Source organism: Hypanus sabinus, unplaced genomic scaffold, assembly GCF_030144855.1.
Source record: "Hypanus sabinus isolate sHypSab1 unplaced genomic scaffold, sHypSab1.hap1 scaffold_2441, whole genome shotgun sequence".
Lineage (NCBI taxonomy): Eukaryota > Metazoa > Chordata > Chondrichthyes > Myliobatiformes > Dasyatidae > Hypanus > Hypanus sabinus.
The window spans coordinates 1-26,000 of NW_026780562.1; the positions used below are offsets into that span (position 1 = coordinate 1).

Genomic DNA, 26,000 nt, shown 5'->3' on the forward strand with positions numbered 1-26,000 from the left:
CCCAGTGTGAACTCGCTGATGACTCTGTAGGTGGGTTAACTGAGTGAATCTCTTCCCACAGACTGAGCAGGTGAATGGCTTCTCCCCAGTGTGAACTCGCTGATGTACCAGTAGGGTGGATGACTCAGTGAATCTCTTCCCACAGATTGAGCAGATGTACGGCTTCTCCCCAGTGTGAACTCGCTGGTGTTTCCACAAGGTGGAAGAGTGAGTGAATCTCTTCTCACAGACTGAGCAGGTGAACGGCCGCACCCTCGTGTGAACTCGCTGGTGAGCCATTAGATCAGATGACCGAGTGAACCTTTCCCCACAAATTCAGCAGATGACCAGCTCCTGCCCGGTGTGAACTGACTGGTGTGTCCACAGGTGGGATGACCGACTGAATCCCTTCTCACACACAGAACAGGTGATTGGCCTTGCCCAGTGTGAGCTTGCTGATGTACATTCAATTGTGATAACCAAGTGAATCCATTCCCACTGTCTGAGCAGGTGAACGGCCTTTCTCCTGTGTAAAATGACGGGCATGCAAGTTGGTCAAATGACCGAGTGAATCCCTCCCCACAGTCTGAGTAGGAAGGATGGTCGATTGAATCCCTTGCTCCACTTCTTAAATATCTAGACAGAAACAGCAAAACGGGCATGCCAAGTTTGAGATTCCTGGAGACAAATTCCTTCTCATTTTTAACCTGTAAAAAGATTTTCAAAATCCATCAGTGGGTTTAGGACAACATTTCAGTTGAGATTACTTGAGTTGCCAAGGTTTGATCTGGTATCACACTGTTACAGTGAGGTACATCCCAAGCTGGAGAGAGAAATCATCTTCTGACTGGGCAGAGTGCTGGTATCTGGAATGAGCATCAATTCCCTGATGCTCTTCCTGTCTCTATAAGAATGGGGCATTTCTGCCGTCTCAAATTTGTGCCTTGGCTCAGTCTGACTCTCTCCATTGGTATTATTCCCTGCTCCCACTGAGCTGCATGGGTGCCTGGCCCCACAGTAACTTAAACACTCTCACACAAATAGTTTTTCTTGATGTGCAGCTGGGATTTTCTTTTGTGTTATTAACTTAAAGTGCCACAGTTTTAACGCCATATAAAAATTCCTGCTGAGGTGAATGGTTGGTTCGCACAGTTGTTAAAAGGGCTCAGAGTGAATTGTTGTAATATTTCAGGTTCTTCTAGAAATGTACAACACAGAAACAGACTAAAATAATCGATAGGGATGGGGGTAAGGGTAGGCCGGCAGGAAGGAGGCTACCTAGGCGGGAGATAAGGTATGGCTCCATCCACCTGTGTCTCCATCTTGATGGCAGAGGAGGCCAAGGACAGACATGTCGGAGTGGGAGTGGTCTGTGGAATTGAAGTGTGTGGCCACAGGGAGATCCCGCCACTGCTGGAGGACCGATGGCCGGTGTTCGGCGAAATGGTCTTCCAGTCTGCGGCGGGTCTCCCCAATGAATAAATGGCCACATCGGGAGCACCGGATACAGTATATCACCCCAGTTGACTTTCAGCTGAAGTGATGCCTCACCTGAAAGGACTGTCTGGGGCCTGAGATAGTGGTGAGGGAAGAAGTTTGGGGGCATGTGTAGCACTTCTTCCATTTGCAGGGAAGAGTGCCCGGAGGGAGGTCGGTGGGGAGGGTTGGGGGGGAATGAATGGACAAGGGAGTCGCGTAGGGAGTGTTCCCTGCTGAAAGCCGAGGGGGGGGAGAGGAAGATGTGGTTGGTGGTGGGATCACGTAGGAGGTAGGAGGTGGCGGAAGTTACGGAGGATTATGCGTTGGATCTGTACGCTGGTAGGGTGATAGGTGAGGACCAGGGGGGACTCTATCCCTGGTGGGCTGGCGGGGGATGGGCGAGGGCAGAGGTGCGTGAAATATGGGAGGAACGATGGAGGGCAGAGTTGATAGTGGACGAACGGAAGCCACTTTCTTTAAAAAAGGAAGACATCTCTTTTGCCCAAGAATGAAAGGCCTCATGCAGAGAGCAGATGCGGCGGAGGAATTGAGTGAAAGAAATAGCATTTTTGCAGGAGACAGGGTGGGAGGAGGAATAGTCTAGGTAGTTGTGGGAGTTAGTAGGTTTGTAGTAGATGTCAGTGGATTGGGTGTCTCCAGAGATGGAGACAGAAAGATCTAGAAAGGGGAGGGATGTGTTGGAAATAGACCAGGTGAATTTGAGGTGAAAGTTGGAGGCGAAGTTAATGAAGTCCTAGGCCCCAGGCAGTCCTTTCAGGTGAGGCACCACTTCACCTGCGAGTCAACCGGGGTGATATACTGTATCCGGTGCTCCCGATGTGGACATTTATACATTGGGGAGACTCACCGCAGACTGGAAGACCATTTCGCCAAACACTGGCGCTCAGTCCTCCAGCAGTGGCGGGATCTCCCTGTGGCCACACACTTCAATTCCACAGACCACTCCCACTCCGACATGTCTGTCCTTGTCCTCCTCTGCCATCAAGATGGAGACACAGGTCGATGGAGCAATACCTTATCTCCCGCCTAGGTAGCCTCCTTCCTGCCGGCATGAACATCCAACTCACAGACATCCGTTGATACCCCTGCCACCCACCCTTACCCCCATCCCTGTCGATTATTTTAGTCTGGTTCTCTTTCTCTCTCTTTGTCCCCCCTCCCTATAATCTCTCCCCCCAGACCTACCTTTCTTTCTCTTTTATTTCCCATAATTCTCCACCTTCCCCCAGCCCATTTCCCTCCAGCCTATCACTTCCCAGCTCTCTACTTTAACCCTCCCCCCACTTCTTATCCCCCATCGACCATTCCATGTTACTCCACTCCTGATGGGTTTTCGGCCCGAAATGTCATTATTACCTCCTCCCATAGATGCTGTCTGACCTGCTGAGTTTTGCCAGCATTTTGTGTTTTTTTATTTATTTCCAGCATCTGCAGATTCACTCGTGTTGAACACAGAAACAGGTCCTTTGGGCCATCTAGTTTGTGCTGAACTATTTAAACTGCCCACTCCCACACCTCTACCATCCAGGTACCTACACAAACCTCTTAAATGTTGAAATCGAGCTGGCATGCACCACTCCTGATGGCTGCTCATTCCACACCCGGATGACCGTCTGTACGAAGAAGTTTCCCCTCATGTTCTCCTTAACATTTCACCTTTCACCCTTAACCCCTGGCCTCTGGTTGTAGTCCCACCCAATCTCAGTGGAGAAAGCCAGCTTGCATTTCCACTATCTATTCCTCTCTATCACAATCAAATCTCCCCTCAATCTGCTACATTCGAAGGAATAAAGTTCTGACCTGTTCAATCTTTCCTTATAACCCAAGTCCTCCAGACATGGCAACTTTATTGTGAATTTTCTCTAAAATCTCTGAACCTCTTTTACAGCTTTCCTGTAGGCAGGTGACCAAAACTACACACAATACTCTAAATTAAGCCTCACCAATGTCTTCTACAAGTCAACATAACATCTATATACTGTCAATATTTGGTTCATGAAGGCCAGTGGGCTAAAATCTTTCCTTCCGTCTCTATCTGACTGTGAGACCACTTTCAGTGAATTAAGGACTTGTATTCCCAGGTCCCTTTCTTCCACAACACTCCTCCGTGCCCGATCAGTCACTGTGAAAGACCTCCCTTGGTAGGTCAGACCAAAGTGGAACACCTATTTTCCATTTCTCAAACCATTTTCCCAGGGGGTCCAGATCGCACTGCAAGCCTTGATAGTCTTCCTCGCTGTCCACTACAGCACCAGTCTTGGTGTCATCCACAAATCTGCTGATCCAGTTAACCACACTATCATCCAGATTACTGATATAGATGACAAACAACAACAGACCCAGCACTGATCCCCGTGGCAACCACTAGTAACAGGCCTCCAGTCAGAGAGGCAACCATCTGCTACCACACTCTGGCTTCTCCCAAAGACATTGTCTCATCCGATTTCCTGTCTAATCTTGAATGCTGAATGACTGAACATTCTTGACCAACCTCCCATATGAGATTTTGTCAAGTGCCTTGCTAACATCCATGTAGACAACATCCACTGCCTTGTCTTCATCCACTTTCCTGATAACTTCCTCGAGAGACTCTATAAGACTGGTCAGACATGATCTACCATGCTGTCTATCCTTAATCAGTCCACATCGATCCAAATACTTATATATCGGGTTCCTGCCCATATGTTCTAATAACTTTCCCACAACTGATGTCAAGTTCACTAACATAACATTTTCTCGTTTTTACTTAGAGCCCCTCTCGAACAGTGGAACAACATTGTCTGTCCTCCAATCCTCCAGTACCTCACCTGTCACTAAGGATTATTTCAATATCTCTGCTTCAACCCTGACAATTTCTGCTCTTGTCATCCGCAGGGTCCCAGGGAACTTGTCAAGCCCAGGGAATTAATCCACGCTAATTTGTCTTAAGGCAGCAAAAACCTCCACCTCTGTAATCTGTCCAGGGTCTCTGAAGTTGTTGCTGCTTTGTGTCACCTCTATCGACTCTGTGTCCATCTCCTGAGCAAATACGGATGCAAAACTACTATTTAAAACCTCCCCCATCTATTTTGTCTCCCGTACAGATTACCATTCTGATCGTCCAGAGTGGGCATGTTTCTGTTCTGACCTTCTCCATGTTTCTGTGACAGAGAAGCTGGCCAAACCTGACTGGAAGGGGAGTCTGGTAGGAATGACGATGGAGCAGCAATGGCTGGAGTTTCTGTGAGCAACTCGGGAGCTGAGTGATAGACACATCCCAAAGAAGTTGAGCATTGGAAAGGCAGGAGGACACAACTGTGGCTGAAATGAGAAGCCAAAGCCAACATAAAAGCCAAAGAGAGGGCAAATAATACAGCAAAAAACATTGGGAAGCTTTTAGAAACCAACAGAAGACAACTACAGAAAGTCAGATGAGCTCAGGGTGTGGAAATATGATATTGTAGTCATTAATGTGTCTTGGTAACATCCAACAGCCTGAGGAATTTAGAGGAACAAAATATCCATGGCCTCGATATCTCTTAAAAACAAAGGTTCCCTGCACCAGTTACCTTTCAAGTTTTATTATGGTAGGCACATACAAACTCTACACCCTCAAAATTTCACTTCTGAAGAACCCCCACTTACCAAGTACTCCTTTGCCAGAAAACAGCCTGTCCCAGTCCACACTTGTCAAATCCTTGCAAATACCATGAAAATTGATCTTTCTCCAATTTAGAATCTCGAGAGGTCCAGACCTCTGTTTTTCCGTACTTACTTGGAATCTCATGGCATTATGATCACTATACACAAAGTGTTGCCATTCACTAATTTCTGTCACCAGCCCTAGATCGTTTCCCAAAGCTTATTGCACACTTCTACACCGGATGTGTTACGTACTGATTAAGGCTCATTTGACAAACTCTACCCCATCTAGTCCTTTTACAGTATGGGAGTCCCAGTCAATATATGGAAAGTTAAAATCACTTACTATATCAACTATTGTTTCTTGGTATAGTCTGTGAACTCTCTAAAAATTTGTTCCTCTAGATCCGTCAGACTGTTGGGTGCAACCAATTCCCAGTAATGCCTACGATATCACAATTCCATTCCCTGGGTTCATCTGGCTTTCCTACGATGCTTCTTGCATCGTGATTTCCACAGCTCAACACATCCATCGCACCAAGCTCAAGCATTTGATGCTGACTCTGTCTGAGGTCTGAACAACATCTGTCTAGTGTCAAGAAAACAACCTCTCCCTCAATGTCAGAAAAACCTCTGATGCTGAATTTTGTGGTGAGGACGCAAGAAAGGTTTTCTTCTGATGACTCTCCATGAAGGTCATGTTTGTGCAGGTGTCACTGCACAGTAGAACAATGCACCACCACTCCAGAGTCTGCTAAATCTTCCTGAAGGTCTTTTTACAGTCAAACAGGGGTTTTGATTTGCCTTTCCAGCAATCCTACGAGTAGTTCTTTCGGAAAGTTTTCTTGGTCTTCCAGAAATCAACTTGACCTCCACCGTTCCTGTTAACTGCCATTTCTTAAATTACATTACAAACTGAGGAAACGGCTACCCGAAAACGCTTTGCTATCTTCTCATATCTCCTGCTTTGTGGGCATCAATTATTTTAACTTTCAGAGTGCTGGGCGGCTGCTTAGAGGAGCCCATGGCTGCTGATTGTTGGGACAAGGTTTGAGGAGTCTGGGTTTGTGATCTGCATAACTTGGCCTGTCCTAACGATGACTGTGAACAAGCCATTGTCCTAACAAGCTAATTCAGGTCTGAGACCTTGGTAAAATTTAACTGAGAGCTCAAATCTCTTGGGGTGCCCAAACTTTTCCATGATGCTCCTTTCCTTTTTTTCCCCACTCTAAAATTGTACAAAACAGAAATAATACACTAAACTGCTGAAGAAGGATTTCAGCCCAAAACGTCGTCACTACCTCCTCCCATAGTTGCTGTCTGGCCTGCTGAATTCTACCAGCATTTTTGTGTTTTTAATAATACACTAATCTTGCTTAAAATGTTGAATGTTTTATCTTTAATTTTATGACTTTTGGAGACCAGTTCACCTTCTACTCACTGAACTATTCATAGTAACAGGAAGTTTGACCAGTGGTGCCCAGGCGTTTGCATACTGGGGTGGAGAGCGCGGGGTGTGACGGGGGAGAGGGGGAGGAGGAGGAGTGGGACTGACAAGGAGCGAAGAGGGAGAATGCGTGGGGTGAGTGGTAGATTTGGAGGGTGAGAAAGAGGGGAAGACACTATGGGATACGGGAGCCAGCAGGGAGAGTGTTTGAGAGAGGGGGGAGGGTGGGATGTAGGGAGAGAGACAGAGAGGGAGAGAGCTGGAAATGGAGGAGGTTACAGAGTGGTGGAGGCGACTGAGTGAGAGAGACGAGTTTGATTGAGGTGCATGAGAGAGGAGGAGATGGAGAGGGGAAGACAGAGGGTGACTGAGATCGAGTTGGTGGGTGATAGGGGTAGGGACAGGGATTGTGGGATGGGAGAGAGAATGGAAGAGAAACAGAGGGGATAGAAGGGGAGAAGGGGAGAGAGTGAGAGAGAAACGAAAAGAGGCATGAGAGAGTGAGGAGATGAAGAGAAACAAGAGAGAGGAGTACGATTTATTACTAGAGGGGTAGAGAGAGTGGCAAAAAAGGAAAGCGCGAGGAAAGGTGAAAGAAAGTGGAAGACTGGTCAAGTAAAAGTGCAACTGAGAGGGATAGGGAAGAGAGAAGCAGGAGGGAGAGAGGCGGTGAGGAAGCAAGGATGATTGAGAGGGGCGATGATAAGGAAGGGGTGAGGGAGAGTTGAGAGTGTGGGAGAGAGGGAGCAAGAAGGGAGGGCTGGAGTAGAGGGCCCCAATGAGGAAGACTGTGAGGAGGGTGTGGTGAGGGAAGTGGGGTAAGTAGCTAGGGGTGAGGGAGAAAGGCAAGGAGACTGTGTGTCTGATTAGAATTGTTAGATTAACTATTTATCCAGTCCCCAGTTGCAGAGTCATTAATCACGTATGTTCACAACTCACCGAACAAATCCACCATGGGATTACGGTTCCATGCTGGGAATTATGAGTGTGAGGGCAGCTTGCCGTTCTCGGTGTCGGATGTGGGAGGTCCCGGAGTCTCCTAGCCTCCCGGGCATTCACATCTGCGCCAAGCTGCAGTTCCTAAGGGTCTGTGTCAGGGAACTGGAGCTGCAGCTCGATGACCTTCGTCTGGTCAGGGAGAGTGATGAGTTGATAGAGAGGAGTTAGAGGCAGGTGGTCACACCGGGGCCACGGGAGGCAAACAGGTGGGTCACGGTTAGGATGGGGAAGGAGAAGAGTCGGGTACTAGAGAGTACCCCAGTGGCTGTACCCCTTGACAATAAATACTCCTGTTTGAGTACTGTTGGGGGGGGGGGGGGGGGGTGAACAGCCTACCTGGGGGAAGCAACAGGGGCTGTGCCTCTGGCACAGAGTCCGGACCTGTAACTCAGAAGGGTAGGGAAAGGAAGAGGAAGGCAGTAGCAATAGGGGACTCAATAGTTAGGGGGGTCAGATAGGCGATTCTGTGTAAGCAGTCAGGAGACCCGGATGGTAGTTTGCCTCCCTGGTGCCAGGGTCCGGGATGTTTCTGATCACGTCCATGATATCCTGAAGTGGGAGGGTGAGGAGCCATAGGTCGTGGTACATATAGGTACCAATGACATAGGTAGGAAAAGGGAAGAGGTCCTGAAAGGAGAATATAGGGATCTTGGAAGGGAGTTGAGAAGAAGGTCTGCAAAGGTAGTAATCTCGGGATTACTGCCTGTGCCACACGGCAGTGAAGTAGTAATGGAATGAGGTGGAGGATAAATGCGTGGCTGAGGCGTTGGAGCAGGGGGCAGGGATTCAAGATTCTGGATCATTGGGACCTCTTTTGGGGCAGGAGTGACCTGTACAAAAAGGACGGATTGCACTTGAAACCTAGGGGGACCAATATCCTGGTGGGGAGATCTGTGAAGGCTACTGGGGAGACTTTAAACTAGAATGGTTGGGTGGTGGGAATCAAATTGAAGAGTCTAGGAGAGAAGAGGTTAGTTCACAAATAGAGAAAGCTTGTAGACAGTGTGAGGAAATCTAGGAATAATGGTGCATATTTCCCTGAAGGAGGAAGCTCATGTGGTGGTGAAGAAAGCTTTTGGTATGCTGACCTTTATAAATCAGAGCATTGAGTATAGGAGTTGGGATGTAATGTTAAAATTGTACAAGGCATTGGTGAGGCCAGATTTGGAGCATTATATACAGTTCTGGTCACCAAATTATACGTAAGATGTCAACAGAGAACAGAGATTTACTAGAATGTTACCTGGGTTTCAGCACCTAAGTTACAGAGGAAGGTTGAACAAGTTAGGTCTTTATTCTTTGGAGCATAGAAGGTTGAGGGGGGACTTGATAGAGGTATTTAAAATTATGCGGGGATTGATAGAGTTGATGTGGATAGGCTTTTTCCATTGAGTGTAGGGGAGATTCAAACAAGAGGACATGAGTTGAGAGTTAAGGGGCAAAAGGTTAGGGGTAACATGAGGGGTAACTTCTTTACTCAGAGAGTGATAACTGTGTGGAACGTGCCTCCAGTGGAAGTGGTAGAGGCAGGTTCGATTTTTTCATTTAAAAAAAAAATTGTATAGGTATATGGACAGGAAAGGAATGGAGGGTTATGGGCTGAGTGCAGGTCAGTGGGACTAGGTGAGAGCAAGTGTTCGGCACGCACTAGGAATGCCGAGATGGCCGTTTTCCGTGCTGTAATTGTTATATGGTTTTACCGTGTACGATTCTGGTCTCCATAACCGACAGCGGGGAGTTTTAACTCATATGGGGACCAACTGCAGCTCAACCCCAGCTGATGCGGGTGTTTCCCCTGTTCAGGTGGCGGTGAGGAAGGGGTTAATCTCGGGTTGTGTAAATCGAGGGCTGGTTGCTGTGGGAAAGGGGTGGGACCGAGCCAGACAGCGGGAGGCTCCGGGCTCTCCAGTCTTGCATCCCTGGTTTTAGTTTTGCACTGTGTCGGGATCGCGGGATCAGTTTGTTGTGGTTCCCCAAGCTGGGAGGGTGGACGTGGGTGAAGGGGGCCTGTCTATGTGTCGGTGTGGGATGAATGGTCAGAAGGGTGTGGGGCCACTGGCGGGACAGAGAGTGGTTGGGGTACTGTGGGTGATATGACGTGGGTGGATGGGCAAGGGGTAAATTACGTTGTCAACGAGGGTGGATCTGGTCCAATGAATCAGACAGCTCAGCTCGCATGTCCTTTCAGGAGGCCACAATTCTCTCATCATCTTAATCACTGACTAATCTTCCTGTCAACATTGAGTTTGTTACAGAGCCCCAGAGTCTGGGAATGGCTGGGTGGTAGGAGGCAGAGGGTGATGGTGAGAGGCAGTTTCTTGGACTCGAGTTCCATGCCTAGTGACGTTCCCTGGGGTTACACCCAATGCTACTTGTAATCTATGTCAATAATTTGGTTGAGAAAGTACTGGGTATGGGTAGAGAGTCTGCAGCAAGTTCAAACAAATACTGTTTTTGAAAGACAGTCAGTATAAACACTCCCCTCTCTTTCCCTCTCCCCACTCAGAACTGACCAAAAGCTACATCAGAGGATGCAAGACCTTGAACTGAGTGACCACTGTGAGGGAATGGGAGTGGTTTCAAAGGGCTGGCCTGCTGGAAGCACATTACCAGACCTGGAGTGATTGCAACTGGGTCTGACAGAGGCATAACTGGTTCTTCTGGGCACATTCAGTCTCACTCCCCACTATTACCTACCTTCCTTTGTACAGGTATGTAATATCTAAAGGACCAGTGTTTGAGTAAACGAGACTCACCAAACATTCTCCTGACTGAATCACTGGAATCTCCGAGTCAGATTGGTTTCTCTCCAGTCGGTGCTCTCAGTCCTCGGGCTGGTACACTTGTTGCTGTTCCCTCATCTTCAGTCGTGGTTTGCCTCCAGTTGGTGTTTTTCTTCCAATAAATCTCTCACCACAGGTCTAACTTTAACCAGAGAGACAATGAAGCACATTAATAATGAAAAGGAGAACTAAAGTTTTCTGCTTAATGTTACTAAGAACAAAACTCACTGAAATTTAAACACTGAAGGCAGATTTAACGATCTCAGTGAACAATCTTTTATTGTCCCTCACATCTCACAGAACGATATGGGATAAGAAGGAGCCATCATTCAGTCATGGTAAGACATAAGACAGAATTAGGTGATTCGATACATCTGGTCTGCCCATCATTCAACCACGGCTGATTTTCATTCCAACACCATATCCCTGTCTTCCTCCTGTAACCCTGAAGCTACTCAGCAATCATGAATATATTAATCTGTCACAAATATATCCAAATTGGAGCCTCAACCAACCTCTGTGGCAACAAATTCCACAGATCAGACACCTTAAGGCCAATTTATTTTTTCTCATCTCAGTTTTAAAGAGAAGCATCTTTACTCTGAGACAGTGCTGTCAGATCACAGACTCGCTGTCTAATGGAAACATCCACTCCATGTCCACTGTATCCAGGCTTTTCAGCATTCAGTAGTTTACTTAACCATACATCCCTCCACCACCCCCACCATCCCTCTGAACTCCATTGAGCACAGGTCCAGAACCATCAAATGCTCCTCATACATAAAGCCGATCATTCCTGAGATTACTTATGTACACCTTGTTAGCAACAACTGTACTGAACACATTTCCAGGAATAACAAACAAATTGGTACCAGGATAATTTAAAGGGAAACATTGTGCTTTCTTTTGTGTTCTACTATCACATGTGTTGGCGCGTGGCCAAGTGGTTAAGGCGTTCATCTAGAGATCTGAAGGTTGCCAGTTCGAGCCTTGGCAGAGGTTGCATGTGTGTCCTTGTGTCCAGATCAGCACATCACAGGAAACATTCTCACCCCGAGACTTCCCAGTCTCTCGGTAAAGCAGGCAGTGAAATCAAAGATCCCCACAACCTGGGACGTTCTCCTTTCTCACCCACCCCAGTCCGGGAGAAGACACAACATCCATAAAGCTCCAGGTCAAATGTGAGGAGCCTCAGGAAACGAGGCCAGTTGGGGGGAAGTTAACGGGACTCAGTGGCCAACATCAGATTTCCCCAACACAACATGGAGGATGCGTGACCACCCACCTGGAGATTGAGAACATGCACAAAGAGATTGTTACATCTATGGTTAAATGGGAGGGGCAAATGGGATCACGTGACTGGTGGGGTCTAACATCCCAGGCATAGTTTACAGCTTCCTAGCACTCTGTGGAAATAAACAAACTTGCCCCTCACATCTCCTCTCACCTTAAATGTGTCAGACATTTCAAACCCCCAGGAAAAAACATACCCTCTGTCCACTCTACCTATTCCTCTCGTAATCTTGTAAACGTCCATCCAGTCTCACCCCAGCCTGGAGAAAACAACACAGCCTCTTGAATTAGCTCATGCCCTCTAATCCAGGGAGTATCCTGGTAAACCTCTTCTGCGCCCTCTCCAAAGCCCGGACATCCTTCCGAGAATAGGGGCGACCAGAACAGTATGAAACACTCCAGATGTGAGCTAACAAGTTTTACAAAGCTGCAACACAACTTCATGACTTTTGAACTCAGTGCTTCAACTAATAAAGACAACCATGCCATTTGCCTTCTTATCGACCCGATCAATCTGTGCAGTCTCTTTCAGGGAGCGATGAACTTGGAGTCTAAGATCCCTCTGACCATCGACACTGCTCAGGGTTTTGCATTTAACACTGTACTATCTCATACACTCAGGGGTGCAGTGCTACCAGAGCTCACAGCAGCGCCGCTCTGACACCTCTGTAAAAAAGTCAATATAAACAAGCGCGGAATTTAACAACCCCGCATATTAAATAGAGCGAATTTTACAGAAGCGGGGGTGTTGGCTGGTGGGGAGAAATACCACTAATAACATTAGGATATTTGATTGTTTTTGGTGAAATCCTGGAGCTGTGACTGTTTATTATTTAGGTATTTGTGAAATTCCTTCTCGCTCGTCCCGTTGTCCAATGAAGTTGGGAAATACCTGTACACAAATGCAAGCATTTTTCCGCTCTTTCCAATGGATACCATTGGATTCCAGGAAGGAGCTATATTAAGCACGGAATGAACATCGAAACCCATGTTTAAGAGTCGAAAATAATGAAAGAAAAATACACAAGCTAATCATCCAAAATCCTCTTCTACACCTGGATAAATTTAGTTTTGTTTTGGAAGCCAAATGGAAAAAAAATTCTAGGCTACAAGCTAGTTTTACGTCATTTCATATCATTAGTAGCTGATTAACTCCTTGGCCTCGCTCCACCAACTGTAGTTGATTGAAAAGAGGCTCTTTTTCTCTTTGTGTTGATAGGAAAAAGAGTAACTTAGTGAGACAATGAACGAGATGAAATGCATTTCCAAACCTCCTAAATGGTTGCTCTCCTCCCATTAACATTTGTCACTTCCAAAATACAATATTTTCTATTCGTTTAGTTGCGATAATAATTTATGTAAAGATTCTAGCTTCTTTAACTTTTTATATATTTAAACACTAAACAGGATGTATGAAGGTCGAACCATGTAACACCAGACGTGTGAGGATATTTTGAGTATCGACACTCGCAGGTACACTTCAATATATTGAGAAAGGGATGGAGCAGTGGACCCAGAGTGAAGTGATAAGCAGGTGAGAGGACGTACAAAGACAGAGGGGATGAGAGGGAGTGGGAGGGAGGGGTATGAGGTAAATTTGTTCACCGGAAGGGGAAATCGATATTCATGCCATCAGGGTGGGTGGGGGCACCCAGACGGAATACAAGTTGCTGATCCCGCACCCTGAGGGTGGCCTCATCTTGGCAAGGGATGGGATGACACGTCGGAACGGGAATGGGAATCGGAATTGAAATGTCTGGACACCGGGAAGTCCCGCTCGGAGTGGATGGTTGAAAGATTAATTTATTATCAAAGCAGGAATTCATAAATAACACTGAGTTTTTTTCCTTTTCCGAGAACCACGAAACAAAGAAAACGTTAGTCGTTCAGAGAAAAAAAAAATGAAACTCCCTCCCCACCCCCCGCATCAAAAGGACGGCATGCCGATCATCAACCCCCAAAACCCACCCCTCCCGCCCGCACAAAAGGGAAGAAAAATATCGACACCCGTTAAAAACGTTCCTTCCCGACACAACTGCAGAGGAGCCGGTGTCAACAGTGTAGAGGCGGCCGCATCGGGAGCAGCGGACACAACGGGCGACCCCGGAAGATTCAAAGGTGAAGTGTCGCCTCACCTGGAAGGATGTTTGGACAACGGAAAGAGTTCGGCCGTCCGGCCCTGTCACTGTGACACCCCGAACTCCACATCAAATCCGTCCAAACGAATCTGGGCGAACTTTAATGACCAATAAATATAATTCCTCTCAGCGATCAGCTGTCTGAGTGATTCCCTGACTCTGAGAGGAAGGGGTATCTATGGTCCACACTGTCAGGGTGTTGAGTTTACCAGGAGACAAAGACTGCAGGGACGAGAGGTTTTCTGTTGACTAATACACTGTGTGTGGATCCCGCTGGCAATTCTGGTGTTGTGACCCGAATCGAGACAAACACCACGCTGCCCACTCCACCAACAACACGGCACAGCCGGACACATAACAGGGGACTTTACATCCCACAACCCTGGATTCAGTGATGAAACCCCTGATTAATGTTGTCGTCTCACCGAAAAATCCATTAACCCTAACCCTGCAATATGGTGTAAAATCCCGCTCCCCATATTAACACGGGTTATACAGACCAAAGAGCAAACTGCCGGAGGAACTCAGTGGGTCGGACAGCATCTGTGGAGGGAGATGGACCGTAAACATTTCGGGCCGAGACCCTCCCTCTGGACTGAGAGTGGAGGGGAAATAGTCAGAGAAAAGAGGTGAGGGGTAGGGATGGGGCATGAGCTGGGGAGTGAGAGGTGGATTCAGGTGAGGGGGGAGGTGGAAGGTGAAAATAGTGACAGGGGTGGGAGCTCAATGGTTGGGGCAACACGGAGCTGCAGAAGATGGAAATTAATTCCATAAACAATGAGGTTAGAGAGTATTTGTTATAGAGAGTGCAATGAAGATTCACTTGACTGATCCCTGGAGAGGTGGGGTCATAACCTGAAGAAAGATCAAATGTGGTAACTCTAAATGTCATTTAGAGAATCGAGGACTGAGAGGTGAACACATTGAAATGCAGAACATCATTACCGGTTGAACCAGTGATCCCAGTCTCTGAAAAAGGGGATGGGAATCGAGCCCGTGACTCTGTGACCTGGGGGTGGAGGGAAAGGGATCGCGGTAGATATGGTGTGGAAAAGTAGACATGTATCTGGTGTAAATATGGAATAATGTGGGGAATGCGGCGGATGGGTCGGGCAGCATGTTAGGGCCGAGGAGCAGAGTCACCAGTTCAGGAGGGAGACCCTCCACCCGTCACCTGATCCCGTTTCCTGTTCACGTTTTTCTGCAGATCTGCAGTATTTGCGGGTCACTGCTCGACGTGTACGTGTAGCTTCACCTTTGTCCCTTTCAGAGAACGCAGTGAGATCCGGATCAAATAGCTCCACACAATTAAATTAGATTATTACATTTACACAATTAGAATAGCTTATTACATTTTTTTTATATTTTTGTACTATATATATATATATATACTTACTTTAAGTCACAATTGTTAAGATCCTTTGTTAATTAGGTTCTACTGCTACCGCAGAGACAACGAATTTCATGGCATATGCTGGTGCTATTAAACCTGATTCTGATATTGATATGGGAGACCCACCGCCAGTCACCTGATCCCAGTTACCGCAGATCGTAATGTGAGATTGAAGCATTTTCCATATATTTGCTTTCCACAGAAATGACAACTGGTCAGTTTCCTTCTGTGGTTCCGGAGCAGAAGCTCAGTCTGTCTAATATTTCCACACAATTAAAGTGGTGTATTTGTTTATTATCATCACGTACTGAGCTACAGTGAAAATCTTGCCTGATGTAACATCCACACAGATCGATACATTACAACAGTACATTGAACTCATAGACAACAAAAAAATAACTGTAACAAAGTATTATGGCTGCAGAGTAAGTGCGGTGCAGATAGACATATGGTGCAGGGTCACGTCGAGTTACATTGTGAGGCCGAGTCCATTTTATCATTCATTTGGCTTATAACTGCAGACAGGAAGCCGTTCTTCAGCCTGGTGTTACGCACTTTAAGGCTTTTGTATCTCTCCGCCAATGTGGGAGCGGGTTTGCAGCAAGAATGTCCGGGTTATGAGGTTCTTTGTGTACATGGCCTGCTTTTCCGAGGGAGGGGAAGTGTAGGGAGAGTCCATGGAGTGGAGGCTTGTTTCTCTGATGTTCTCTGCTCTCCAAAGTTCTCTGCAGTTTCTTGCAGTCATGGGCAGAGCAGAAGCCATACAAAGGCATGAAGTATCGACAAGGAGCTCAGAGACCTCGGCCTTCACCCTGCCTTGTATAGCTGGATCCTGGACTTCCTGTCAGATCACCAGCAGGTGGTAAGAGTGGGCTCCATCTCCTCTGTCTCTCTGACCCTCAGCACACATACCCCACAGGGTTGTCACTTTGGCCCTCTCCTTTACTCTCTGTGCACCCATGACTTGTGTTGCCACCCACAGCTCCAATCTGCTAATTAAATTTGCTGAGAATACTACATTGATTGGCCTAATCTCAAATAATATCTTTCAATCGATCAAATGCCTCCTGACAAGGTTCAGTCCAAACAAACTTTTCACCCATCTTCAGGAGATTAGTCAGAGGAAGAGCGAGAGCAGGAAAGTTCTTACAGAACTTACGATAATATCCATCCATTCCCAGAAACCTTCTCAGAGCCTTCTTACCAATCAGAGATATGCTCTTCCCAAGTGTCACTCCCTGTGACTAAGTCATCAATATAGGCATCTGTGTGTTCTAACCCTCGAATTTCAAAATTAATCATTCTCTGGGATGTTCCTGGAGCATTTTTCTTTCCAAAAGGCAAAACATTGTATTCATACAACCGAGATGGTGTCGCAAAGGCAGAAATTTCTCTATGTCTGTCCGTCAATGGAACACACCAATACCCTGTCAACAGATCAATCTTTGTAAGAAATTAGCTATTCCAACTTTATCGATGCAATCATCTATCCTAGCGACAGGATAGGCATCTGTTTTTGTTACTTCATTTACCTTCCCATAATCTGTGCCCCTGAGACCTACTGAATCTGTTTCCACGCTTACAACAATTGCTCAGCCAATTTACATTCTCTACGTTCATGCGATATGGGTGTTGTTTAATCGGTTTGGCTTGACCAATATCTGCATCATGTAATGAGACCGTGGTTTGCTTGCGAACATCGGGAAAGAAATCTTTAAACTTCAGAATTAATTCCTTCAGCTGTTGTTGTTGCTTTGGCTGCAGATGAGCCGACTTGTTATCAATGTTTTCTGGAACAACGGAGTTCATTAGCCGAACTGGGACCACGTTTGGCTTGTAAAAAGTCTCAGACGAGTCAATTGTTTCAAGCTCAGGGTTGCCAGATTCATATGTTTTGACAACAACACACACAGATGGTGCCTGATTGTCAAAACAAGGCTTTATCATATTTATGTGTGCCAGGTGTGTTAGTTTACGTAGGTTGTGTGTTGTAATAACATAATTCACATCATTAAATTGAGAGACTATTTCATACGGTCTATTGAATTTCACCTGAAGTGGATTCGTCAACATAAGGCAAGCACCTTATCTCACACCTGGTATTTTCTTTCACAACCCTGCTTATCAAACCAACACTTCATTTTGTTTTGAGAAATCTTTAAGTTTTGTCTCGCTAGACCACAGAATTGGTGTAGTTTATTTTTGAAATTTAAAACATAGTCTAACAAGTTAACATGTAAATCCCTACCAATCCACCGCTCCTTTTACAAGGTCAAAGGTCACCTCACTCTGCGTCCAAATACGAGTTCAAATGGAGTAAAGCCCAATGATTCCTGAACCGACTCTCTTACTGCGAACAAAAGCAAATGTATTCCTTCATCCTAGTTGTTTCCATTTTCAACACAGTATGTCTTAATCATTGTTTTGGGGGTATAGTGAAATCTTTCTAAAGCCCCTTGTGATTCTGGATGGTATGTAGACGATGTAATTTGTTTTGCTCCCAGTTCAGAAACTACCTGCTGGAATAACCCAGATGTAAAATTACTTCCTTGATCAGACTGGATTTCTTGAGGCAAATCGAATAAAGTAAAAAAAAACTCAGTAAGAGCCTACGCCACAGTTTTAGCTTTAATATTTCTGAGAGGCATTGCCTCTGGGAATCTGGACGCAGTACACATAATAGTTAGCAGATACTGATGGCCAGCTTTAGGCTTTGGCAATGGGCCAACATAATTCTCTATATCTTTAGAAAAGGGTTCACAGAATGCAGGTATAGGTCGGAGTGGGGCCACTGGGGTGACCTGATGAGGTTTAGCCAAAACTTGACAACTGTGACAAATCCCAGCATTAATTTCTGGTTTACCCTGGTTATCCCTGCTACTCTTTTCGAAACTCTTATTCAGGGTAACCATAACCTTATGAGTTAAAGCAAACTGATCTGCTAATCTAGCAGACTCCTGCATAGTGGCAGCATCATTTCCATCTAAATACATCTTTATGTCATCAGGGACACACTTTTTGGATTCTTCAGTTAAAACCAACTCGTTCAAGCTGTTAAAATCATTATTTATATTTTTTATATGTGCACCAGCGGGCAATACACACAAATTACTCATAAGCAAATTCCATATAAGTCTGTTTCACAGGTTTCTTCAAATTTCTAAACTTTTGCCTTTATGCTTCTGGGACCAACTCATAAGTTTTGAGCACAGCCTGCTTCACTAGGTCATAATGTGTGGTGCGTGGCCAGCTGGTTAGGGTGTTGAACTAGTGATCTGAAGGTCATGTTTTCGAGCCTCAGCCGAGGCAGTGTGAGTGTTTTTGAGCAAAGCACTGAACCACACACTGCTCCTGCACGTTTATAGCCCAGTGGCGATGATTGGTGCAGTATAAAAAATCAGCTGCTTCATCAACTGGCAAAGCAGTATAGGCTAGCTAAGCCTTTCCCTTTATTACACTTTATGAGACAATTTTCTGTCTGTTTTTCTGCCTCTCTAGCCTCAAACTGCCTCTGCCTTTCCGCAGCCTCCATCTTTAATTTTTCTCACTTGTACTGGAGCTCAAGCTCACGAGGTTTACTTTCAGGAAACCCCTCCAACTCCTCCACTTTAAACACCCCCTCAGATACATAATGTTAAGCTGTTATCCTCTGCATCTCCTCATTGTCAATTTCACCTTAGCAAGTTTTAACCTTTCAGCAATACTCAACAACTCAACCCTTCTGGCGTCCTCTAATGCCACAGAGGTTGGCGCTTCCTGACATCGATCAACATCCATTGCTGCAAATTTTCCAAACAGAAATAAATCAAAAGAGATTTCCCCAATGAAATTGATAATTAATCAATCCTCAAATTTGATCATATCCCAGAAGCAGGCCCCATTTTGTTACGAACCTTAAGGCTTCAGAAATGAACCACCAGCAACAGACTACTACTGGAGTCTGTTTTTGATGTGAAAACAACAATGCTTATTAGTATCCATTTATACTATAGTAACTTCAGCAAATTAAATGAAAATTAACAGTGTTATGTGTATATATGTGTGTAAATATAACTCCCAAACTATTGAGCTCGGGGGAAACAAGGCTTGGAGTCTTCAGATGGTAAAGTATGAATGTTCAGTTCATCCACAAAATAGGTGATGAGAGAGATATTTGTAATTCAGGGTAAATGTCGAGAGAAGGCAGTTATGTCGAACAGCAATGGAGATGAGGCTGAGTACAGAGCTATGGTGGAAATCTTTGTCACATGGTACGAGCAGAATCATCTGCAGCTTACTGTGAAAAAGACTAAGGAGCTGGTGGTGGACCTGAGGAGGGTTAAGGCACTGGTGACCCCTGTTTCCACCCAAGGGGTCAGTGTGGACATGGTGGAAGATTACAAATACCTGGGGATACGAATTGACAATAAACAGGACTGCTCAAAGAACACACAGGCTGTTTACAAGAAGGGTCAGAGCCGACTCTATTTCCTGAGGTGACTGAGGTCCTTTGACATCTACCAGACGATGGTGAGTATGTTCTACGAGGCTGTGGTGACCAGTGTTATCATGTTTGCTGTTGTGTGCTGGGGAAGAAGGTTGAGGGTAGCAGACACCAACAGAATCAACAAACTCATTCGTAATGCCAGTGATGTTGCGGGGGTTGAACTGCACTCTCTGACGGTGGTGTCGTAAAAGAGAATGATGTCCAAGTTGCATGCCATCTTGGACAATGACTCCAATCCGCTCCATAGTATACTGGTTAGGCACAGGAGTACATTCAGCCGGAGACTCATTCCACCGAGATGTAACACTGAGCGTCACAGGAAGTCATTCCTGCCTGTGGCCATCAAACTTTTCTAATCTTCCCTCATAGTGCCAGACATCCTGAGCCAATAGGCTGGTCCTGGAATTATTTCCACTTGCAAAGATTAACTTATTATTATTTAATTATTGATGGTATTATATTGCTATATTTCTACACTATTCTTGGTTGGTGTGGCTGAAATGAAACTCAATTTCCCTCAGGATCAATAAAGTACGTCTGTCTGTCTGTCTGTTCTACAGGTTCCACAGTGGTAAAATGAGAGACCAGTTGCTGTAGATTTTATCAGTCATCTTTACAAATCTACATACAAATTATCACCAAAAGTGACTTGTCATGAGGGGTATCATCTTCAAATGAATGACCACGTCACACCCAGGCAAGGGTTAACACATAAGTGGACTTCACAGGATACCTCAAATCAGATACACGTCTATGGATCAAACAAGGGGACAACCACACATTCAATGTACAGTGAATGGATAATTAACCCACCCTTGTGGGCACAGGAAAGTTCTAAACAGTGACCTTTAGCCACTAGTTCCCTGGTTTCAATCCTTCCATTTTTCATCCATCTCCATCTGACTCTGAGTGTCTGTGTCCTCGGTTAAAACTAAACAAGCTGCGAGCGATGTAAACAAGCTGCAAGTCAGACTGATTCACCTTCTTAATTTCTCTTAAAATGAGTCCATATCAAACGAAACCTAGGGATTCATAACAATGGCCACTCCCCACTATGAACTGACTTGTGTTCCAGTAGTTGGGATGACTGAGTGAATCCTTTCCCACAGACTGAGCAGGTGAACGGCTTCTCCCCAGTGTGAACTTGCTGATGTCTCTGTAGGTTGGATGACTGAGTGAATCCCTTCCCACAGTCTGAGCAGGTGAACAGCCTCTCCCCAGTGTGAACTGACTGGTGCGCCAGTAGGTGGGATGACTGAGTGAATGCCTTCCCACATTCTGAGCAAGTGAACGGCTTCTCCCCAGTGTGAACTCGCTGATGTCTCTGAAGGGTGGAAGAGTGTGTGAATCTCTTCCCACATTCTGAGCAGGTGAACGGCTTCTCCCCAGTGTGAACTCGCTGATGACTATGTAGGTTGGATGAGTGAGCGAATCTCTTTCCACATTCTGCGCAGGTGAACGGCTTCTCCCCAGTGTGAACTAACTTGTGTTCCAGTAGGTGGGATGACTGAGTGAATCCCTTCCCACATTCTGAGCAGGTGAATGGCTTCTCCCCAGTGTGAACTCGCTGATGTCTCTGTAGGGTGGAAGAGTCAGTGAATCCCTTCCCACAGTCTGAGCAGATGAACGATTTCTCCCCGGTGTGAAATCGCTGGTGACTCTGTAGTGTGGATGACCAAGTGAATTTCTTCCCACATTCTGTGCAGGTGAACGGCTTCTCTCCAGTGTGAACTTGTTGATGACTCTGTAGGTAGGATGACCGAGTGAATCCCTTCCCACATTCTGAGCAGGTGAATGGCTTCTCCCCAGTGTGAACTCGCTGATGACTCAGTAGTGTGGATGGATCAGTGAATCTCTTCCCACAGACTGAGCAGGTGAACGGCTTCTCCCCAGTGTGAACTCGATGATGTCTCTGTAGATTGGATAATTGAGTGAATCTCTTCCCACATTCTGAGCAGGTGAACGGCTTCTCCCCAGTATGAACTCGCTGATGCTTCTGTAGGGTGGATGAATCAGTGAATCTCTTCCCACATTCTGAGCAGGTGAACGGCTTCTCCCCAGTGTGAACTCGCTGATGTCTCTGTAGGGCAGATGAATCAGTGACTCTCTTCCCACATTCTGAGCAAGTGAACGGCCTCTCCCCAGTGTGAACTCGTTGATGACTCTGTAGGGTGGAAGACTGAGTGAATCTCTTACCACAGTCTGAGCAGGTGAACGGCCTCTCCCCGGTGTGAACTCGCTGGTGACTCTGTAGGTGGGATGACTGAGTGAATCTCTTCCCACACACTGAGCAGCTGAACGGCTTCTCCCCTGTGTGAACTCGCTGATGACTCTGCAGGTAAGATGACTGAATGAATCTCTTTCCACAGACTGAGCAGCTGAATGGCTTCTCCCCTGTGTGAACTCGCTGATGTACCAGTAAGCTGGATGACTTAGTGAATCCTTTCCCACATTCTGAGCAGGTGAAAGGCCACTCCCCAGTGTGAACTTGCTGGTGTGCCAGTAGTTGGGATGACCGAGTGAATCCCTTCCCACACTCTGAGCAGGTGAATGGCCTCTCTCCAGTGTGAACTCGCTGATGACTCTGTAGTGTGGATGACTGAGTGAATCCCTTCCCACAGACTGAGCAGGTGAATGGCTTCTCCCCAGTGTGAACTCGTTTGTGACTGTGCAGGTGGGATGACTGAGTGAATCCCTTCCCACATTGTGAGCAGGTGAACGGCCTCAGCCCAGTGTGAACACGCTGGTGTGCCATTAGGTCAGATGACTGAGTGAATCCTTTCCCAGATATTCAGCAGATCACCAGCCTTTGCCCAGAGTGATCTGACTGGTGTGTCCACAGGTGGGAAGACTGACTGAATCCTTTCTCACACACAGTACAGGTGAATGGCCTTGCCCAGTGTGAATGTGCTGATGTACCTTCAATTGTGATGACCGAGTGAATACATTCCCACTGTCTGAGCAGGTGAACGGCCTCTCTCCTGTGTAAAATGACGGGCGTGCCAGTTGGTCAGATGACGGAGTGAATCCCTCCCCACAGTCTGAGCAGGAAGGATGATCGAGTGAATCCCTCCCCACAGTCTGAGCAGGAAGGATGGTCGATTGAATCCCTCACCCCACTTCTTAAATATCTGGACAGAGACAACAAAACTGGTGTGCCATGTTTGAGCTTCCTGGAGATAAATTCCTTCTCATTTTTAACCTGTAAAAGATTTACAAAATCCATCAATGGGTTTAGGACAACATTTCAGATGTGATTACTTGAGTTGCCAAGGTTTGATCTGGAATCACACTGATACAGTGAGGTTAAACCCAGGTTGGACAGATAAATCATCTCCTGACTGGGCACAGTCTGGAATGACCATCAATTCCCTAATGCTGTTCCTGTTTCTATAAGAATGGGGCATTTCTGCCATCTCCAATTTGTACCTTGGCTGAGTTGGACTCTCTCCATTGGTATTATTCTCTGTTCCTGGTAAGCTGCATGGGTGCCTGGCCCCACAGTAACTGAAACAGTCTCACACAAATAGTCTTTCTTGATGTGCATCTGGGATTTTTTTTTATGTATTATTAACTTTAAGTGCCACAGTTTTAACGCTATATAAAAAATTCCTGTTGAGGTGAATGGTTGGTCTCCACAGCTGTTAAAAAGACAGAGTGAATTTTTGTAATATTTCAGATTCTTGTAGAAAATTACAACACAGAAACAGGCCCTTTGGGCCATCTAGTTTGTGCTGAACTATTTAATCTGCCCACTCCCATACCCCTACCATCCAGGTACCTACATGAACCTCTGAAATGTTGAAATTGAGCTTGCATGCACTTCTTGCGCTGTCTGCTCATTCCACACCCGGAAGACTGACCGTATGAAGAAGTTTCCCCTCATGTTACCCTTAACATTTCATCTTTCATCCTGAACCCAGGGCCTCTGGTTGTAATCCCACCCCATCTCAGTGGTAAAAGCCAGCTTGCATTTACACTATCTATGCCCCTCTATCACAATCAAATCTCTCCTCAATCTGCTACATTCCAAGGAATAAAGTCCTGACCTGTTCAATCTTTCCTTATAACACAAGTCCTCCAGACATGGCAACATCCTTGTGAATTTTCTCTGAACTCTTTCAAAGTCCTTACATCTTTCCTGTAGGTTGTGAACAAAACTGCACTCAGTACTCCAAATTAGGCTTCAGCAATGTCTTCTGCAAGTCAACATAACATCCATCTTTTGTTGTCAGTATTTTTGTTCATGAAGGCCATTGGGCTAAAATCTTCCCTTCCGTCTCTATCTAACTGTGATACCACTTTCAGTGAATTAAGGACTTTCTTCTTCAAGAGGTCCCTTTCTTCTATAACACTCCCCTGTGCCCGATCAGTCACTGTGAAAGACCTCCCTTGGTAGGTCAGACCAAAGTGCCACAACTCACACTGGTCTGCATTAAATTCCATTTTCCATTTCTCAAACCATTTTCCCACCTGGTCCAGATCACACTGAAAGCCCTGATAGTCCTCCTCACTGTCCACTACACCACCAGTCTTGTTGTCATCCACAAATTTGCTATCCAGATTACTGATATAGATGAAAAACAACAACAGATCCAGCACTGATCCTTTTTGCAACCACTAGTCACAGGCCTCCAGTCAGAGAGGCAACCATCTGCTACCACACTCTGGCTTCTCCCAAAGACAGTGTCTCATTCAATTTACTGTCTCATCTTGAATGCTGAGTGACTGAACCTTCTTGACCAAACTCCCATATGAGACTTTGTCAAGTGCCTTGCTAAAGTCCATGTAGACAACATCCACTTGCCTTGTCTTCATCCACTTTCCTGATATCTTCCTCGAGTAGCTCCATTAGATTGGTTAGACATGACCTATCATGCACAAAGCCATGCTGTCTATCCTTAATCAGTCCACATCTATCCAAATACTTATATATCCGGTTCCTACACATATGTCCCAATGACTTTCTCACTACTGCTGTGAAATTCACCAACATATCACTTCCTAGCTTAATTTTAGAGCTTTTCTTGAACAGTGGAACAACATTGTCTGTCCTCCAATCCTCCAGTACCTCACCTGTCACTAAGGATGATTTAAATATCTGTGCTTGGATCCCAACAATTCCTGCACTTGCCTTCCACAGGGTGCCAGGGATCTACATTTCAAGCCCTGGGAATTTATCCACACTAATTTGCCTTGAGACAGCAAATACCTCCACCTCTGTAATCTGTCCAGGGTCTCTGAAGTTGATGCTGCTTTGCCTCACCTCTATCGACTCTGTGTCCATCTCCTGAGTCAATACGGATGCAAAACTGCTATTTAAAACCTCCCCCATCTATTTTGTCTCCCGTACAGATTACCATTCTGATCGTCCAGAGTGGGCATGTTTCTGTTCTGACCTTCTCCACGTTTCTGTGACAGAGAAGCAGGCCAAACCTGACTGGAAGGGGAATCTGGTAGGAATGACGATGGAGCATCAATGGCTGGAGTTTCTGGGAGCAACTCGGGAGCTGAGTGATAGACACATCCCAAAGAAGTGGAAGCATTGGAAAGGCAGGAGGACACAACCGTGGCTGAAATGAGAAGCCAAAGCCAACATAAAAGCCAAAGAGATGGCAAACAAAAGAGCAGAAACTATTGGGAAGCTTTTAAAAACCAAGAGAAGACAACTGAAAAAATTGTCGGATGAGCTCACGGTGTGGAATTACGATATTGCAGTCATTACTGAGTCTTGGTAGCACCCAACTGTCTAAAGTATTTAGAGGAACAAAATATCCGGGGCCTCAATATTTCTTGAAAACCAAGGTTCCCTGCACCAGTTACCTTTCTACTTTTAGTTTTGCAGGCACGTACAAACTCTACACCTGCCAAATTTCACTTCTGAAGAACTCCCACTCACCAAGTGCACATTTGCCAGAAAACAGCCTGTCCCAATCCACACTTGTCAGATCCTTTCTGATGCCATCAAAATTGACCTTTCTCCAATTTAGAATCTCAACCCGTGGTCCAGACCTCTCTTTTTCCATAATTACTTGGAATCTCATGGCATTATGAGCACTATTCTGTGTCACCAGCCCTAGATCATTTCCTAACAGCCTATTGCACATTTCTACATTGGGAATTCTACATTCCGATTATGGGCACATTTGACAAACTCTACCCCAACTAACCCTTTTACGGTATAGGAGTCTCAGTCAATATATGGAAAACTAAAATCACTTAATATATCAAGCTTTGTTTCTTGGCATAGTCTGCGATCACTAGAGAAAAATTTGTCGCTCTAAATTCCTCAGACTGTTGGCTGGAGCCAAGTTCCTGTAATGGCTACAATATAATAATATATGTTCCATACACACTGGTT

The 26,000-nt window shown here is 45.8% G+C and overlaps 1 protein-coding gene across 3 annotated transcripts in view; it reads right to left on the reverse strand.

Moving 5' to 3' along the window:
- Positions 1–6: 6 nt before the first annotated feature.
- The window catches only part of LOC132387966 (gastrula zinc finger protein XlCGF26.1-like), a 28,725-nt gene continuing 2,731 nt past the window's right edge, over positions 7–26,000 (reverse strand). The window contains exons 1-3 of one of the 3 annotated variants that reach the window (XR_009510104.1): positions 10,558–13,074; positions 10,303–10,471; positions 7–686 (exon numbers count right to left, since the gene is read on the reverse strand). Coding sequence is in view for 1 of the 3 variants with exons in the window: in XM_059960281.1 (XP_059816264.1) it covers positions 20,670–22,394 (1,725 nt within the window). In the remaining 2 variants the exon portion in view is untranslated. Of the gene's footprint in view, positions 687–10,302; positions 10,472–10,557; positions 13,075–15,573; positions 22,842–26,000 lie in introns of those variants that run through there. The other 2 variants (XR_009510103.1, XM_059960281.1) reach the window with 2 other exon arrangements.